Source organism: Paramormyrops kingsleyae, chromosome 7 (assembly GCF_048594095.1).
Source record: "Paramormyrops kingsleyae isolate MSU_618 chromosome 7, PKINGS_0.4, whole genome shotgun sequence".
NCBI lineage: Eukaryota > Metazoa > Chordata > Actinopteri > Osteoglossiformes > Mormyridae > Paramormyrops > Paramormyrops kingsleyae.
In genome coordinates this window covers 29239156-29258599 of record NC_132803.1, presented here as the reverse complement: position 1 = coordinate 29258599, position 19444 = coordinate 29239156, and the positions used below count along the sequence as shown (strand labels likewise).

The window sequence follows — 19444 nt, the reverse complement described above, 5'->3', positions numbered from 1 at the left end:
ATAGAACAGGACTAATGGTTAACGTCGTATTTATGTAACTGCTGGATTTCCTGAAACACATTGGCTCCCTATCTGACAGCGGACACAGATGCGTTCATGGCGATTGCCATATGCCCCATCTCACATTTAGCTGCAAGATCCAGTGCTGGCAGCGTTCAAACGCCGCCATACCAGCGTATTTACAGGCTTTTAAAGCCTGCCCGCTTTGCTTTGATAATTAGCTTTACTTTTAGAGATCTGGTGGGTGTTCTGCGTGCCGGAAACCAGCATTTTACAACAAAGCAAGACATGATGCCATTTTATAAAACACATAAACAGGAAGCGAGGTAATCATATTTTATAGGAATGGCAGTGCTAAAGAAGAATGATGTAATGGGAATTGGAATGGAACTGAACACTTTTAACTACTGAACACCTGGAGCCTGTTACTGAGGCACACGGTACGCAGTGGTGACATCACAGATGGGCAAAGGTTCGGCAGATTGTAGTAAGGGTCCGTCCATCATCCTATGCGAAGTGTCGATCTGAGGTACGCCTACCTGTGGAGGGGCAGCCAACTCCCATCAGACAGGCTGCGGGCATCGGCGGGGGGGCACTGGCAAGCCGCTCGCCATCAGGCGCTGACGCATCCCTGCCCGCCGCCTCGTCGCTTTCACCGCGCGGAGTTAGTGTGGGATACCAGCGCTGCGATCCCAACATGGACGTGACATACTGCCAGGACATGGAGAAGAAACAGAAAGGCCAAGATATCAAGTGCTGCCTTAACTTCTGCGATACTGCAATGGCAGACTCCTCCTGTTGAAATAAAAGGCGGTCACATGATTTATGTCATGCCTCCATTTATACTATCATCAGGTCCTTTAGTTTGTGACTGAATACAGTGAATTTATTTTACGAGTTGTATCCCTTTGCAGAGGAGACCATTAGAAACCGGGTAAAACATGGTCAAAACACTGTATTAGTGTCAGAAGTGGCAGATGAGAAGCTAATCTATGGGTTTACCTGTATCTGACCTCATTAGGACGTCCATTGACGTGGCGCTTAACATAAAGATGCATGGTAGCATAGTCCAGGAGGGGCAGCGTATTGCTCATAGGACCCTTGCTGGTGGTCATGTGACGTTCTCGGTCTGAGTCTTAATACAGGCTTCAAAAGCACTACACTGTGATATGAGGGACAGGCTCTGAATCCCTGTGACCTTAAACAGATGATCTGGCTAATTTTTGGAGACCAGGACTGCATGGTATCCATCTGCACGCGGACAGGCCATCACGAACACAGCTGTCGTGTCACTCGATGGAGCAGATGCACCGCCGTGAGTCCAGACTGCCCCGCTGACCGCTCCACTCACCTGTCTCCTTCTCTTTCACAGAGATAATGAATGACGTCATAAAGAAGGTCAAGAAGAAGGGCGAATGGAAGGTGAGGAGCTTGATTCAGTTGTCCTGGCAGTCCGCTGCTGGTGATCAGATAGTCCTTATTGTAACACCTGGAGGGGGGGGGGTTCCTAACAATGTTAGCAGAAATATGTAATGCTGATGCTCCCGTAACATTCAGAATCGAAACCAATACTTGTACTTTCATTCCATCCCTCCTAACTCACATTATTCTGTTTCACAACTTTTTAATGGGAGAGATGCTGTATCTGAAAAGCACATACAGTACAAGCCCATAGATAACATGCTAGTTAACCAAAAATTCCAAGGGACCCTGGAGAGGACATTGAGAGTAATCGTCCAGTGCTTTTAAGAAGTCCAAATAAAGTAACGCTATTTTCAATTGTTGCAGAAAATGATCCCATTCTTGATGATAACCTTGACCAAGACTATATGGAATCCATGTTGCTTTTTTGTTTGAAGCTCATTTTCAAGCCGTACTGTGCCATTGCAAGGTTTCTTCAGTTTGCTGACCTTCTGAAACCCAGCGGTCGGTTGGTGTGGGGGGGTGTTTGTAAGTGTGCGTGTTTGTGAACATCAGTGACGTCGAGTATTGCTTAACCTGCAGTCATAAATCAAGGCTGAGAGAGTCACCTTCAGTTACGGTGTTTCAGACCCGTCTTGCATTGTTGTTTTTAATTACAGGATCAAGCCTTTTTTCCTATGTATAAACTCGCGTTGTGATTTAATTTCCCTCCCCTGAGTGATATGTTGCCTGCATAACTGTTAGTGGTTGCTTTTATTTTTATCATTTATTTTTAATCTGGGTTCATTTTATCCATATTTCCTGTAAGTGCCCACGTACCCCTGGAACAGTCATTTTCTGCTGTCTGAGATCATATCTTATTTTAAGTCCTTCTGTGGCACCACAGCTGAATTAAAAGCGCCCAGGCGCCAAACCCAGTCTGCTCACCTGCCACTCCGCTCTCCCTCCCCCTCGTCCCCTATCCACCCAGACACCACCCATCCCTCTCTCCGTGTTTATCCAATCCCTGTTCACCATGTATCTTGTGGTCTTACCTACGCCTTCTTCCATCTCAGATCTGCCCCGTCTTTCCCATCTCTCATATTTTTTTATTATTCTCACTCTCACACTGACCCTCTTTTTGCATTTTTACCCCACTGCCTTCCTGCTCATCTGTCCAAAGCATTTGACATATTTCTTACAGTCCCCTACTGACATCTATCCTAACATCTATCCTGTATTACCTGGATTCCTTCATCTTCACATTATCTGACCTACCTTTATAATTTTATTTCTGTCATCTCTAATCCTCCTCTCACTCAGTTTTCCTATCTCCCTCTCTCTGATCTCTAATCCTGTTTTGCTTCTGTCTCCCTGACCTGTCTCTCTCATCTCTATTCCTCCTCTCCCCATCTTCCTCTCTTCCTCTCTGTCTCCCTGACCTGTTTCTTTCTCTCCCATCCATCTTCCAGGCCCTAGTGGTGGACCAGCTCAGCATGAGGATGCTGTCGTCCTGCTGCAAGATGACAGACATCATGACCGAGGGCATCACCAGTGAGTCAGCCCATGTCTCCCATACAGCCATGCTGCTGGGCTGGTCTCCATGGATACGCTGCTGCCTGCCCAGCGCCGTCATGACCGCCTGTTACATACAAACCCGTTGACCCTCAATTTCCAACACTTTCTTCTAGTTGTTGAAGACATTAACAAGAGGCGGGAGCCGCTGCCCACCCTGGAGACCATTTACCTTATCACCCCCACTGAGAAGGTAAGCGTAACTACGCACACGCACATCCCAGTGTGGTACGGAGCTCAGCGTGACTCTATGCCAATCACACATGTATTTATGCGTCGTTGCTTAGGCAACACTTTCATATCAGCTGACATGTTTTACCTATTTATTCATCCAGATGTTTTTCTGGAATGGTTCAGGAACCCGGGGAGGGGTCCTGGGCTACCATACTGGCCACACACAAAGTCTACACACACCAAACAAACACTGGAACACGCACAGATGTGAGGAACACGCACAGATGTGATGAACACGCACAGATGTGGTTCCCATAGGGATATCCCACATGACCACGTCCCTGACTCCGCCTCCCTGTCTTCCTCCAGTCTGTGCAGACTCTCATGGGGGACTTCAAAGACCCCCACTCAGCCAAATACAAAGCAGCCCATGTGTTCTTCACCGACTGTGAGTACAGGAGGATCCATCTTTATTAATTAATTCATTAATTTTTATTAACTAAAGTATGTAGCTGGATGTGTTAGCACTGAATCCCGCCCCCCCCCCTGCTGCCCCCCAGCCTGCCCGGACCCCCTGTTCAATGAACTGGTGAAGAGCCGGGCTGCCAAGACTATCAAGACCCTGACAGAGATCAACATCGCCTTCTTGCCCTATGAGTCGCAGGTGAGGGTCTGCTGGTGGCGCCACTGCCCCCTACTCAGGCCCCCTACTCAGGCCCCCTACCTAGCCCCCCCCGGCCTACGCCTGCACCCAGTTTCTGTGACACCACAGAAGAACTTCCTCAGGAAGCAAGAGCTGGAGAACAGGAAATGGGAGATGAGAAGCTCCTTCAAGGCATTGTGTGGAGAAAAAGGAGAGTGAGAATGGAAGGGAACTCCAGTACAGATGGTCCAGTGTCGAGACTGTCGACCTTGAGAGACCTAGACAGATCAGCCCTAAGCAGGAGACTATTCAGGCTGTCTGTGAGGACGCTTTTGGGAGTCTCAAGGAAGAGACCTACAAAAGCAAAACAGTAACAAGGCTGACAATGAAACTGAGGAAAAGGGCTTCTAAGTCTTTTTACTTTTTTTTTGTATGTGTAGCAGGTAGGTAAATGATAGTGTTTTCTTCAAAGCCGAACTGTGATATTTTGTCACGAGATAAAACAGATCCTAGGAGACCTGATTTAGTCATTAAACTTTGAAAAAAATACGCCGTTACCGTCTTTGTATGGCGGTACAGCTGTCCTGCTTGGTGACGTTGCAGACCAAGGTCACTGGCTAGGACGCTGCCTCTCCGCGATACACCAGCAGTAACACTTGCATCGTTAAAACAGCTGTGCAGAGTGGGGGAGAAAGCAGAAAACGGCTAATTTGTTCGGAGATGTAACAGTGAGCAGGAGCTAGTCAGACTCAGAATAGCTGAAATGCTCGTCGTCTGGTCACCTACATATTCGACATGATCCAGTGGGGATGTCAGTGGCGCACATGCCCAGTGGGCTCTCCTGTGAATACCAGTATGAAAAGACATAAAGGAGGGAGACAGTGACAGGATCAGGCTTTAAAAACACCAGTGATGGTGTCCTAACACAAGGTAGTCAGTTTGTTTATTCGTAAAGGTTTTATGAACCTTTTTTTTTTTACCTGTGGAAGGGAGTGCACTCCTCCTGTCCTGAATAATTAATATACAAGTCACAGAATTGCTCCCGGGGAAAGGCTGGCTCTGACAGATTGTTCCCTGGCCCTTAAATGCAAGCCATTGGCCAGCATTCTCCCCGGCAGCCAATGGGAATGGAGCAAATGGCCCGGGTGATGATGGGAAGGGCCCTTCTGTGCAGCAGAAGGGCATCATGTGATTTTGGACAGATGGGCCAGGGAGGGGGTCAGCAACGCTGCGTCCTGTCGGAAGAGAATGGAAGTAAGAGGCAGAGGGCGAATTATCTCGGGAAGGAGAGGAAGGTTTGGGAGACAATGGCAGGAAGGAAGAGAGGGCTGTCATTATTCATTTCAAAATATGTTAAATAGCGCTGTGTGCCTGTAATAGTGAAAGAACACACACCTACGTAGTAAATAAGCATAAAGAAACACGTTAAGGTCCACGCCAGTAGCCATTGCAGTGTCATCCAGTGTAGACACTGATTGGCTGCCTTGCTGTTTATATCTGGGTCTCTCCATAAACTCCATACAAGTTTTCCCTCAGTGCTAAAATATCAGGTCAAGGTGCGAGGCCTGTTGGGGGGGGGCGGGGGGTTTCACACGTCATAAACACTGCAATGTGAAGGTGGCCCCCCGCCAACTGGCCCGTGTGCCTCACCCTTTCAGGTGTACTCCCTGGACAACCCCGATGCCTTCCAGAGTTTCTACAGCCCCCACAAGACCCAGCTGAAGAACCCGGTGATGGAGAGGCTGGCCGAGCAGCTGGCCACGCTGTGCGCCACTCTGAAGGAGTACCCTGCCGTGCGATACCGGGGGTGAGGCCACAGGGGGACATATGTACACACTGCCCATGACACTGCAGCCGCATCGCAGTGAGGCCCTGTGGGATAGCATGCAGTGCCTGTGATCGGAAGGAGACTGGTTTGAATCCCAAGGCCCCTGAGCGGGACCCTTAACCCACAACTGGGTAACCCTGATTTGTCAAGGAAAAAAAAAGTACCTCAAAAGCAAAAGCTCCATGTTTCTCCTGACAATAAGGCATTGGCTTCGGCTGGTCCGTCACTGTCTGTCCCCGTCACTCTCCGTCTGTCCCTTCCCAGCGAGTACAAGGACAACGCCACTCTGGCCCAGCTGGTCCAGGACAAACTGGACGCATACAAGGCTGACGACCCCACCATGGGAGAGGTGAGGCGCAGGACGGGGCGGAGAGGAGGAGGGGGGGGGGGTTTGTGTTAAAAAAAGAGGTGCAGTGAGAAAGATGGATGTTGAAGACAGTGACAGTGTAAGACGATTAACAGACAATGGGAGCAGAGAGTGATGCGGCAGAGCGGGTTAGGTGAGTCGTTAATAGTATTACTGACTGTTAAAATAATTAAAATCAATAACGTGCTATAGAATGAGGTTCCAGAGCGTGAAGGACGGTGAGCAGGGATCATGTAGACACGGCCCCCACTGCACTATTACCCCCCCCTCTCTCCACAGGGCCCAGACAAGGCCCGGTCCCAGCTTATCATCCTGGACCGAGCCTTCGATCCGGTGTCCCCCGTCCTGCACGAGCTGACCTTCCAGGCCATGAGCTACGACCTGCTGCCCATCGAAAACGACGTCTACAAGTAACCCAGTGCTGTCGGAACCACCTCACCAGGCCTGAATTCAGTATCACTGCCTGTGTTTAACTGTCAGCTGTTCATCCTTAAGCAGAGGTGGGTAGCTTATGTCCAGAGAGTAAAAGTCCAGATAAAGGTCTTGTTTCAACCAGCCAGTTGGTCTAGACATTTACTCTCTGGACCTGAAATTCCCACCTCTGTCCTTAACTGAGGCAAAGGTATTCTGTAGCATGGACAGCTTCTACAGCCGTTAGGATCTCAGTTAAAGTACTTAATAAAATCGGCAGGCTGGTTCTCAAAACCGTATCCTCAGAAATCAAGGGTTATAAGTTTAACTCCTGCCCTTGGCTCCATTTCTTTTACAATTCAAAAACAACATGCAAATAGGTAAATTGTCGTCTTTAAATTACCCTTATTTTGTGATTTTGTGTGTCCTGTGAGGGACCCTTTGTGTGTCATGTGCCCCTGTGCATGCTGGTCTGAGGCTCCCCACAACCCAATACAGGATAAGCGGTTTTGGAAGAAGTCTGGATGGATGGATTGAACCAATTAGGACTTCTGACTCAGTACTGGGGCCATTTAAAGGGAACTGGAAAGCCTAGGGGCAGGCTGTGCTCGCTAACCCAGGCTGTGCTCGCTGACCCAGGCTGTGCTCCCTTGGTCTCCTTGGTGCCTCTCGGGGTCACTCAGCTCCCGCCGTGTCCCTGCAGGTACGAGACGAGCGGCATGGGCGACTCCCGCGAGAAGGAGGTGCTGCTCCACGAGGACGATGACCTGTGGGTGTCACTGCGGCACAAACACATCGCTGAGGTGTCCCAGTGAGTCCTCGACTGTGCCGACATCCGTGTTAAATCACAAACACATAGTGTAGCAATCACCTGTCTCTGACCGCAGTTCCCTGTCATCCCGCTCCTCGCCTGATACGCCACCTACTGGCAGCCACGTGCCCTGTATCTGCGGGGCCGTCTTATGGTACAAACGCAGGTTTTATTTACGGACTCTGAAGTTTGCTTCCGTTGCTAAGCCTGCATTCAGCAAGCGTAGAAAAAGATCACTGGACCAGGTGAACTTTTCTTAGATGGAAAATTAAAAAGACCGGACTGCTGTGTGAGAAACTGCTCAACAGCATCCGACAGGCAGCGGGTTTAGATTGCAGTCGATGGTGTCGGAAAGGCTGCACGCTGGCAGGTTCTCAAACAGCAGAATGTCAGATGTCTTACTGTAAAACGTGAGGTCACACAGGGGTCATTTTCCAGCACAGTCTTGTGGATAAACGAAAGAAAATGCTGACTGTTTGGAATGAACCATTCAATCGATATATTGATAGATCAGCCAGAAGATTTACTTGGATTAATCAGCTGATGGTAGATAAGTAAATGAATAAAGTAGTCACACGACTGTCTGCTCTCAGCTTCTGAAAAATGTAATTGAATTTAGATAATAAAAAGTCTTCCTAATCTCGCAGTCGCTCTCTCCCTCACAAACACTTTCTCACTCTCTCTCTGTCCCATAGAGAGGTCACTCGCTCCCTGAAGGACTTCTCTGCCAGCAAACGGATGAACACGGGCGAGAAGGTACAGCTCCTGTCGCACACGTACACACTCTGCGCACACACAGTCCGCACATCCACACACTGCACCCTCCCTCTCACTCTCGGAGGAGCCGTGAGCCATAGAATTATGCTTGTGAGTCAACGCCAGGTCCAAATCAGGACATCAGGCGAGCTGCAGGTTCTTTACCCTCCCTGCCGACTTTCCAGCTGTGTTAGGGATCCTCCCAAATCACTGTATTCCCTGTGCTCTGCAGACCACCATGAGGGACCTGTCCCAGATGCTGAAGAAAATGCCTCAGTACCAGAAGGAGCTGAGCAAGGTGAGGGAGGGGCAAAAACCCAAAGCCTAACAGGACCCATTCCGTTCGGTATAGTTAAACAAGACACCTTAATGTGGAAATATTGCAGGCTGGTAAAAAATATCACTCCTTCTCCTTTCTGTTCATTTAAGAAGCAGGCACGATTTATGATGGTCACGTCCGGCAGGATCTGCCGACGCAGCACGATTTAAAACTGCCGACAAACTGCTAAATTATCTCTGTTCATTTCTTTTCTGCTGTTGTGCAGCCTACGTGTACGGACCTACATGCTCAAATTGCAATTAAGCGTGAAATGTGGATAAATGTAGAGTCTTCACAGGCTAACACTGTGTCTGCTTTTGGGAGCGAATGCTGGCCAAACTCGAGATGGCTGCCCGTGGTTGGATTTCCCAGAAATTCTGATCCTGTAGCAAAATTGAGTTTCTGATAACGAGCAATTACAAAGGATTGCTTGTCTCTAATCACTTAATTTATAATTAGCAAAGGTAATGCACCATAAGCTTCGATTGCATAAATGTGGAAAACCTGAATTGAAGTTTAGAGTGGATATGAGATTACAGAATGTGTGAAATCTGATGTTTTTCTTTTGCAAGGAATGAGATAATTGAAAATCACTACTGTGGTATGTTTGTAGCTGTTAACCAGTGTGTTGTTCAGTCAAGGTATGAGATCACAGCCCCCTGAGTCATGGCCTGGCGTGACCATTGCTAACCCCCTTGTGTCCCCCCACAGTACTCCACCCACCTCCAGCTGGCTGAGGACTGCATGAAGCACTACCAGGGCACCGTGGACAAGCTGTGCCGTGTGGAGCAGGCAAGTCAGCCGCTCTCCAAGGATATCAGGAAGTAGTGGCGGAGGGGAATATGAGACAATGTAACGTGATTCAGGACACAGATCTGAAATCCCCCTCCTCCAATTGATTCCCCTCCTATTGGGTGTTCTAGGATTTAGCCATGGGCACCGATGCCGAGGGTGAGAAGATCAAGGACCCCATGAGAGCCATCGTGCCCATTCTGCTGGATGGCAACGTCAGCACCTACGACAAGATCCGCATCATCCTGCTCTACATCTTCCTCAAGAACGGTGAGCCCCCCCCCCCCGTGACATGCTTACTATGGCAGTGTTCCTCAACCCAGTCCTAGGTGACCCCCAGATGTAGTACTGAACGGTATAAACAGTATACGATATAAATTTGGCCAATGGGAGAAATTTTGATTATACCGCCCTACCGCAGAAATTTCCGCTCCTCGCCCGCAAAGATGACGTAATCAAGTCCCATCAAATAATAAATACTTTATTTATATGATTTATATGAAAATTATGTGATTATTGCTGCACCTGGCAGCAGAGTCCTGCACGGATCTGATTTTGACAAACCGCACCCGCCCGTACCGTCATATTTAAACCCGTATCCGAACCGTTATCCGACAGAAATAAAATACATTTTCCGCACGGTAGTAGCCTACCTACAAACTCAAATAATGTTTGATATTGCCATGCCCACACATAGCCTTACCAGCTTACAATCAAATGAGTTAATAAAACATATATAAAATGTACATTAGGCTACTCTGCACATTATTAGGTCTTACAGGCTACCTACGTGCACTGTCCATTTTCCTTTGATTACCCGATTGGAATTCCTACGCAAAGGCGAAGACTAGCGTTTGGTGTGGTGCTTTATATTACTGTGTTAAAAAAGGATATTATCGTCCACAGTTGATGGCCTCAGCTGACTCCTTCGCTCCTGGATGACACATCCGGCGCATGAGAAATCTCGCTCACTTGTGGCGCTGGATGCCGGGAAAGCGAGAATAGATCTCGCAACATGAGCAATATTGGGAAACAAACGCTCATGCTCTCTCCACCATGACAAGACGTCAAAAGAGTTGTTCGCACGCGCTTTTTGAAAATGAAAGTGGGAGAGATTTTGGGGAATGCGCGTGCCGGCATAAACTGATATGGATTTTATGTTTTATCATCTTGAATGCAGGGATTTTTTGTGTGTCACTAAAATATAGCCCTAGGGTATTTTTTGCTGGCACATGATGTTTTGAAAACCGAAATTTAGACCTGCGCTCTCCTGCGTCCGACCCGAATCTGACACAGTACAATATTTTTCACCCGTTTCATCAAAATTTGCGGGTCACCCGTCGGGTACCCGAACCCGTGCAGGACCTTTATGGGAGAGATGGTCATACTAATATAGATGGAGTTATGACACTAGTCTAATTGTATTAGTTTTGTAGCTTTTGGTTCTGTGTCTTGTTTTCTGCTTACCTACAGTTTACAAAACCAACCTGTGTTTTTAATATAAGATAAAACCAGGGAAGTTACTTGAAATGTTTTCATTTTTTTTTTAATTGCAGATTTGCACAATAAATATTCTACGTTCACGACTACTTTGAAATGTGTTAACAGTTTATTATACAACTTCAGGTTGCAATGCCTTTGCTATGGACATATGTTACCCTTTCAAAAACAGTTATATTGAAATTTACAGATCAGATTATATACCACAATATATACCGTCTACCGTCTATGGTTCAAATTAAACCGCAATATGAATTTTATGCCATATCGCACAGCCCTACCCAGACGGTCCACATTTTTGCTTGGAGGGGGGGAACGCTGATCTAAGGGCCCATGTTCAGGTGTCCCTCATCTTCTCCTTTTCTGCTCACCAACCTATCAATCTCCCAGGGATCACAGAGGAGAATCTGAACAAGCTGATTCAGCATGCCCAGATCCCCCCAGAGGACAGCGAGATCATCACCAACATGGCCCACCTGGGAGTGCCCATCATCACAGACGTGAGTGCATGTTTCCTCTGGCACTGGCAGTGCTGTGGACACCAACCCCCAAAATGCTGCTGGTCTGCCTGTTCTTCGGGAGTCTCACCTACTCTCTGATTTTACCCTGATCCTCTCTGATGCCCCAGTCAACCCTGCGCAGGGGCAAGAAGATGGACCGCAAGGAGCGGGTGAGCGAGCAGACCTACCAGCTGTCTCGCTGGACCCCTCTGATCAAGGACATCATGGAGGTCAGTCACGGCCCTCCCTCCCCTCTCTATTGGTCACCCTGGTGCCTCGGCTGTCGGTCTGATGGGTCTGTCTGGTTCTGCTTCAGGATGTGATTGATGACAAGCTGGACACCAAGCATTACCCCTACATCTCCACCCGCTCTTCTGCCTCCTTCAGCACCACTGCAGTCAGGTGGGTGGGGGCGCTCATGTGCTCACACCTACACACATATATACACAAGAATAAATGAACAGCAAGTACTTTTACATAATATAAACAGGAAATTGCTTCACTAGAATCAAGTCATCAGACTATACTTTGTGTACAAATATGCACACGCAGTCTACAGTATCTATAGAATATATAATCTACAGAACATATTGTACCATCTAGCCTGCAAAGTAATTATACAGAATATATAAGGAATCTACACATATTACAATATGGCTATGGAGATCTATAGGAAGCCTAAAGCCTTCAAGTGCTGCTACAGTCACAAATGTATAGAATATCTAAATGGAAACAAATCAAGCCTCAGTGAAGCAATCGGGGGTGTCGCAGAAGCCTCAGTCAAGTCCCGGGCTCATTGCGGTTCCTTCCCCCCCGAGTAAATGTGGCTTCTTTTGCTTTTTCCAGCCCGTACCCAGGTGAGGAATGTTCTCCTATAATGAGTTCCAGAATCAATAGTCATTATGGACCGTTTGGGGGTGGGTGAAAGCTGGGGGGACATGGGGGATGCTATAGATCAATAAACTCAGATGGGTGGGGGCTGGGAAGAGGCGAGTCAGGGGCAGTAACTTTGTGTGTGTGTATCGACCTAAAAATAGGTGATGTAGCAACCCCAGGGGGTTCTAGCGGGCCCATGTGACTAATGAAACACTGAGCAGACCTCCTGAGGCGGCCAGCTCTCCTCGTACGTCGGTGGCTCAGCTATGCTAGCAGATTCTGGGCTGACAGAGGGGAATGTTGACAAAATGGGCTGATGTGTTATCCAGCTGCAGACCCGATCAGGTAGTCTACAGTGTCTATAGACTACAGAATATATATATATAGACTATATGTAGACTGTCACATCCATTTGAGAGTTTAAGGAGTTTATTGAAGACATTCTGGAAAATCAGTACATCAGCTAAGCTATCTCCTGCAAGAAAGAGTAGACGTTTCTCCTGACACGTCGCCAGAAAGGGTCAACACTGCAGAAGACAAACATTCTCTGGTGAACCTCTGACCTTCTGCAGTGCCCGGTATGGCCACTGGCACAAGAACAAGACCCCCGGCGAGTACCGCACTGGCCCCCGCGTCATCGTCTTCATCATCGGCGGGGTGTCCTTCAGCGAGATGCGCTGCGCCTACGAGGTCACGCAGGCCAATGGCAAGTGGGAGGCCATCATCGGTGAGTCTGTTTACTTGGGGTGTTACTGAGCCCCGCAGGAAGAAGAGAGTCAACCAATGAGCCAGCAGAATCAAACTTGAATAGAGTAGGATTTCCAGTAGGTGGCAGGATAACATGATTGTCTGATAGGAGGAAAGCTTATATCTACCTGAAGACAGGGCTGCTTGGTTGTAATCCCTTAGACCCTGTAGATCCAGCTCGGAAGTGATCTGTGGTAATTTATTGGATAGAACATCACCTCACATGGCAGTTCAGGTGCTAATTACAGAAAGCTCCCAAAACGATGCAGGTCATCGTAGAGGTTAGTCATACCCAGCTTGAAGGAACTGCTGAAAATGACGGTCAATCCTTGATGAGATTCAGATTTGTAGTGGCAGTGATATTCTTCTGCCTCAGTAAATATCTGAAAGCAGCAAACCATGCTGAGAAACCAGGCAGGAACTGTGACAGTCTGCCATTCCCCACAGACCGGCCATTCCTGTGTCTGTTGCCGTGACTCCATTCGTGATGACAGATTAACACTGCAGGGACCGTAAGGCCTTTGTCCTGAGCGAGCAGGTAGCTGTTGCAGGCATTCAGCATCCACCTCTTTTTAGTTCATGCGCTCAGATTCCCCTGGGAGACCGAGATGCTCAGAATTAGCTCATCTGCAAGGTGCAGGATTGATCTTGCTCAGCTGGGGCTGGTAAAAATCAGAAGGACAAAAACATTTCCCTCCTTTGTGAGACTTTTTTGGTTCTATACACGTCCGTCAGTTGTTAGTCTATAAACCTTGTTCCATGTTTCATTTTCCATTGTTATTGTCCTCTACGAGTGAAATTAATATTCTTTTTTTACAGTTGAGTATCTTCTCAGCAGTAAAACTTCAACAGAATTTTCAACACATTTGCAGAGGCAGGGCTATATACTATATACTAATATCAATCTTCCAACCAGTTATCACAGATATTATAGCATCATTTCAGGGAAGCAACCACTTCTCATTGTGGAATCACTTTTACCTTTCCAGCAAAATTTATGTTGGTTATAAAATATTGCCATCATACAGTTTCCTATAGACCCTCCTTAGGTATAAGAGCACCATGGTTTCCTTTCCTGCTCTCTTCATGAAGTATTATTTTGTGACATTATGATGCCATATGCTAATTCCAGTAGCCCAGCACCAGTGTTCCCATTGCCTTGCTGATCTTCATGTAGGACGGCCTGCAGCTCTGCTTTCTCCCTGAGGGGGGCAGCCTGTCTCGTCTTTGCCGTGTCCTGGATCTGTTGCTTTTCTGTTTCTTTTAAACTGTTGTTCTTGACTTGCAGCCACGCCTTTGCATCTTTTCGTAAGTCCGTCTCACGTGTGTGTGTGCGCGTGTGTATGTGTGTATATATGTGTGTGTGTGTGTCTCTTCCTGTGTCTGTTCACTTGTGTTGCAGGCTCCGCTAGAGCCCCAGATTCAAGCCCAGGTCCATCCAGGCAATAAATCTTATAATTGAGGTCCCCCCCCACAGATGAGCAGCCCTTAAACATCCAAACTAAGCCCCGTTCAGTTAAGCAGTCACTGGGCTCTCCTGTGTTTAAAGCCTTATTCTTGCTTGCTAACGTAATACGAGCCACACTGATTATGTAAAAACAAAAAAAAAAAACAACACAAATAGCTTGGAGATTTTATAAGAATTGGATATGGTTCCCATATACACATGTATAGCGATACAGCCCCTTTAGGTCTCACAGCAGAAAGCAGGTAGATCTGTAAATCCTACTTCTACACTTCAGGGTTCCTGACACAAATGGCGCGTGTGGCAGCCTAGAATCACAGATACAGGAATTTACTGGAGGCTTACAGCTTTCGGGGGCTTTAAATAAAATAACTGCTCTCAGGTGGCAGTTTATTTCCCATGGTAAGAGGCACTATTGTTAGAAAATCCCGGTAAACAGAATCAGCCGAATGTTTTTACTGGACCGGATGTCTCCTTGGAGACGCGTGGCACGGCGGGTAAGGTTTCTGTGGAGCTCAGCTCGGAGGGCGTAGGTAAGAGGAAGAGGAGGCCACATCTGGGGACGTGGGTCAGAGGGGTGGGGTTTGCAGTGTTCGTCTCCCTGGAGATGCCCCAGTGGCTGTCTCCTTCCCACCCCCCAGCTGTTCCTGGGGGATTCGGGTAAAATGGAAGGTGGGGAGCAGGAGTGGGGGGGGTGAACGTTGTGGAATGCCATGAAAAGTGAGCGTGAAGCCGCCTCTGTTCCTCCGCAGGTTCCACCCACACGCTCACCCCCACCAAATTTCTAATGGACCTGCAGCACCCCGACTTCCGAGAGTCCACTAGGGTGTCCTTTCAGGACCCAGAACCCTCAGACAACTGAGAGAGAGACAGAGGGGGAGAGAGAGAGGGAGTGGGAGAGAAAACACTCTTGAAAAAGTAAAGGCAGCCGTGCAAAGAAGCCCTTTCCGATGCCCTCCCACCCCACAGCTCAAGGGCATTCTTTCTTTCTTTCCGTTTTCCTCTGCAACACTCCACTGATAACTCTACTCCTCCGGGATAAGGGACTCCTGGCTCCCCAACCCCTCTGCCACGAAGGGGGCCAAGCCAGTGCGCCTCCTGCAGGCCTGTGTGTGAACTGCACGATACAAAGTGCTGGTAACAGCGTCCAATCTAGAACACGGTGACAGGAACCCCGGTCCCCACAGATGTGACCGGGACACACAGGCCTGTGGCTGGTGCGGCCCGGCTGGGTCGGTGGGGAGGTTCTGATCCCATCCCTGTTATACCACCATCGTCTCTGCTGGGTGGATTAAATCCCTCTTCACCATTCACACTCTACCTCATAGCAATTCCCACCTGATGAGGTGCCAATCTCGATTTAATCCACCCTTGAGATTCCTTTGATTTTACTTTTTTATTTTAATAAACAGTTACCACATTGACACATTTTAAATGAGCAGCAATTTCGTTAATCCTCAATTTCAACGCGAGTCGTCGTCTTGCGTCGACTGCCTTCCCTACCCACCCCGACTGCTCACTCCTTGTTTACCAGACATCACATTCTTACATCACCCGGCGACCGCCTGCTGAGAATCCTGTGCAGCCAGGACCCCAGGAGAGAGGACAGTGCCTCTTTAGTCACTTAGGAAAGCAAACAGAAAAGCAAGTCACCCCCTTTTATGGTCCTTATCAGTGATTCTCTGCAGACATATACAGACGGAATATGAAGTGATGTTCGCTTGATATGCTTTAGCAAGTAGTAAATACATACATAAACACATAAACTGAAGACCAGAGTAGCCTCCATGCAGTGGCCCATAAGTATAATAATCCTTGCAGGCCTTCCGCTGCCTGTAGCAGTCGAGGACCCAGCATGTATTCAGGGTAGAGAGGATGCCAAAAATAACATGCAGCCCACAGCTCATCCCCATGGCAAAGATAAGATATAGCTGGTGCGGCTTTTTCTGGTGGTGATAGTTCCTCATTTCAATAAGCGATTCCCCAGGTGACATGCACAACAGACCAGCATGCTACTGGCACCCCAGGGCTGCTAAAGCGATATCTCACTGAACCCCATTTCCAGTAAAACGATCACCATGCGCAGTATGTCACCCACATCCATACTGCTACATCCAACACTCCCTCTGCTCTGCAGCCATTACTCCCAGTCATCATCTTCCAGGCACACTCGCAGTCTGGCGAGTTGCCACTAGTGGGAAAACCGCCGTTTTTTTGTTGTCGGCACACGGTCAGCAAAGCTGTGCGTTTCGCTGGATCGGGCCGTGGGCTCTGGGGATCTGGGGTCAGCTTTCTACCTTCCATAGACCACTGCGATGCTTTGGTGGATCTGGTAAAGACTGTATCCAAAAAAACCAACAGCACCTCGGTAAGTTACAGCAGGGGAAACACACAGCTTTGCTACGTAGACAACACAGTACTAATGATGATAAATGTTACTAGGACGACACCAAAACTTTGGCCCGCTTGCCGTCTGTAATCTCCTGACTTTCTGACTTTCATGCTGTCATGGGAAGATCAAACGGTTGCTTTCTTATGTCTTCAATGAGTCAGTGGGCCAAATGTTTGGTTTAATCTGACTCCCTCCCTGCCGTGTAATGCCTTGTGTAAGAAATGTGTCTTCAGCTGTTGAGAAATCAAGTAAGCTCCATCTCCTTCTCCCTTGTGCTTGTGTTGTTGAGATTTTTGGTTTGATTTTGCGTTCTTCTAAACCAGGGAACGGTAGGAAGGAGAACAGCCTTTTATGCAGCTGGCCCTCATTTTCATTTGTGCTGCTGTGTTTGCATGGACCGTGCAGTTACCCCGGGTCACATGCCCATTCGCGCATCATGGCTGAGCTCTCGCTGAACTGTGATGTCACTGTGAATATCCAGAGATGCCGTGATGTCACTTAGAGCACTGTGACATCATCGGCCGGTGTGGCAGTAGCCCGTCGGTGAGACAGAATTCCCGCGGTGACTGGTTCACGTCTTTGTGAACGGGCTGTCGTGCTGTGCCCTCTGCACTCTGGTCGAGCGTTTGCATGCAGCTGAATCCTGCAGCTTCTTGGCTGATGGGGGCGTCTGCTAACTACGACCTGATCTCAAGTCGACTTTCAGTCCACCGAATCCATAAATCGACTATGAAACTCATTGGTCAGTTAATTCTCACGGACCGTTCCTCTAGTCTTAGAACAAATCAGTTTTCGTTCGAGCTCGAAATCCCCCTTCATCGTTTTATATATATATATGTGTGTGTGTTTTTTTTCTTCACTTCATTACCCATACGGTAAAAATGGCTGAAAACACATTTTCTGTAAGGAAGTTTGATAGGGCTGCTCTAACACGTATGTCTCTCTGTCCCATCGATGCCCCCCCCCGCAGGATCGACTCATATCTTCACTCCAACTGCAGTCCTCGACGCCCTCAAAGCTATGAATAAACCAGATGAGGAGCAGTAGTGTCACCCCCACCCCTCCATGCCTTCTTAGTGCCCCTCCCATTCCTTCCAGGATGCCAGCCACTCCTATATTAAATGTGTATGCATCTTGCTTGAGGAAAAAAAAAAAATTAAAGCATTGATAAAAAAAAAAAATTATATATATAAATATATAACATGTTGACACAAAGAAATCATTGCAAGTATTCTCATGTTTTAAAATGGATGCAAAAATAAGGTTTAAGTATCAATAAGGCCATTTAAAACATAAAGTACCAAATTTAAACACTGTATGCTATGAAACCTGTTAGAATGTGTAAATTGTAGATTTTATTTGTTCCCTCGGTTTTCTTATAATGGTGTGCATTCTTCTATCAGTGGTGGACAGAGGAGGGACTTGCTGATCGCGGTTTTGCGTGAGAGTGACAAACTTTTGCTGTTGGACAACAGTGCGTGGCTTGCCTCAGGCCACCGGGGGCATGGGTCCTAGTGGACCGTACTGTCTTTAAGGGTCGTAGACCAGAGAGAGGACGCGGCTGAATCCCCAGAAAAGACACCTTACGAGAAACAAATACCAGCTCCCAGAATGCATTGCGTCACGCCCATCCTGAGACAGGAGGAAAAAAAGGGACCAATGAGGACTGACGACAGAGTTTGCACAAGCTGAGCGCTGCTGTAAATATCACAGCCGGCAAAGGCTGCGCATCGCAAGCGCCATCCCTCCTCTCGCTCTGTGACTGGACGCATTTACCCTCCAACCTGTTCTCCGAAGACTCAAATGTTGTAGTGTCAGAAGGCCACTGCTTGCAAAACTTTTCAAAGGGCCAGTCGTATCTCAGTATTGTATCCTGTCCAATCACGTCACGCCGTTGATTATTAATGACATTTATCTGCCCATGCACTGAGTACCGTGTCGTGTATATGCCATATGTTGATGTTTCAGCGTCCCACTGTTCCCAGTGATATTTCTGACTGTGAAGTAGCAAAATATTTCCTTTGAAGATGCCAATGTGAAGCCACTGTGTTTTGTGACGTTTTAGCTGTAGTTGTAGTGGTCTTGGGAAAAAAAAAATCTCTCTATATTTTATTAGTCTGTTACTTTTTCTTCTGGTGCAATGTAAAATCTTCCACTGTTGAAAGGCTTTGCAAGAAAAAAAAAGAAAAAACAAATGAAAACTTCTCTCGGTTTCTTTCCTTTGTCCCCCTTTCTTGGACGAACAGGCTGTATATTGCACTATGCGTTTTTCTGTGATGCACAGGCTTGTTTAACAGTTTTCCTTTGTTGCCGTTGTATAGCATTCATGATGTCTACTTGATTGATTTATATCAAAGTTATTTATCAGAGAGAAAGATATGAATAAATTAGGTCTGTCTCAAATCTGTTTAACTTATTGGAATTATATGTTTGCGAGTGTTGAAGCACAAATAGAAGTACTCTATATGTACCTATGTACTAAAGCTGTCTAATAAATTTGGCTTCCATTAAAGCTGTCTCTGTACTTTCTTACGAAGACATCACGATGCTGTTTTGTTTAGGTATCTTCCTAACAGATCACACATTGAAGAAATTGAAACTTGTCTGCCCATGATATTATTAGTATGTTTGCTGCTCTGTCTTCACCCATAGAAAATGGGTCTCAATAACATCTCTTTGAACAAATATTTTTGGAATAAGGCAGGTGATGGGGGGTGGTGAGACTGATTATTGTCTTTCCCAGGGTTCTTCAAATCTGGACCTCGCTTCCAAATCCAGGCCTTGTTTTCAGTTCTCCCAGGTAGTTAGTTTAATACTTACTGATTCTGATTGGTCAGAGGCTTCACACCTGGCTCACAGGTAAAGGAAGATTGGAAAACCAGCAGTG

The 19444-nt window shown here is 47.3% G+C and overlaps 1 protein-coding gene across 2 annotated transcripts in view; it reads left to right on the top strand.

Moving 5' to 3' along the window:
* The window catches only part of stxbp1a (syntaxin binding protein 1a), a 31019-nt gene extending 11950 nt beyond the window's left edge, over positions 1-19069 (top strand). Inside the window, exons 2-20 of one of the 2 annotated variants that reach the window (XM_023831503.2) lie at positions 1373-1422; positions 2874-2955; positions 3093-3169; positions 3520-3598; positions 3711-3814; positions 5452-5600; positions 5886-5970; positions 6268-6398; positions 7103-7210; positions 7906-7966; positions 8199-8264; positions 8997-9077; positions 9209-9347; positions 10968-11077; positions 11206-11307; positions 11394-11479; positions 12526-12680; positions 14918-15083; positions 17528-19069. In XM_023831503.2, coding sequence (XP_023687271.1) covers positions 1373-1422; positions 2874-2955; positions 3093-3169; positions 3520-3598; positions 3711-3814; positions 5452-5600; positions 5886-5970; positions 6268-6398; positions 7103-7210; positions 7906-7966; positions 8199-8264; positions 8997-9077; positions 9209-9347; positions 10968-11077; positions 11206-11307; positions 11394-11479; positions 12526-12680; positions 14918-15027 — 1775 coding nt within the window. In that variant the 3' untranslated portion in view covers positions 15028-15083; positions 17528-19069. The remainder of the gene's footprint in view (positions 1-1372; positions 1423-2873; positions 2956-3092; positions 3170-3519; positions 3599-3710; positions 3815-5451; positions 5601-5885; positions 5971-6267; positions 6399-7102; positions 7211-7905; positions 7967-8198; positions 8265-8996; positions 9078-9208; positions 9348-10967; positions 11078-11205; positions 11308-11393; positions 11480-12525; positions 12681-14917; positions 15084-17527) is intronic. The other variant, XM_023831505.2, reaches the window with a different exon arrangement.
* The last annotated feature ends 375 nt before the right edge of the window (positions 19070-19444 follow it).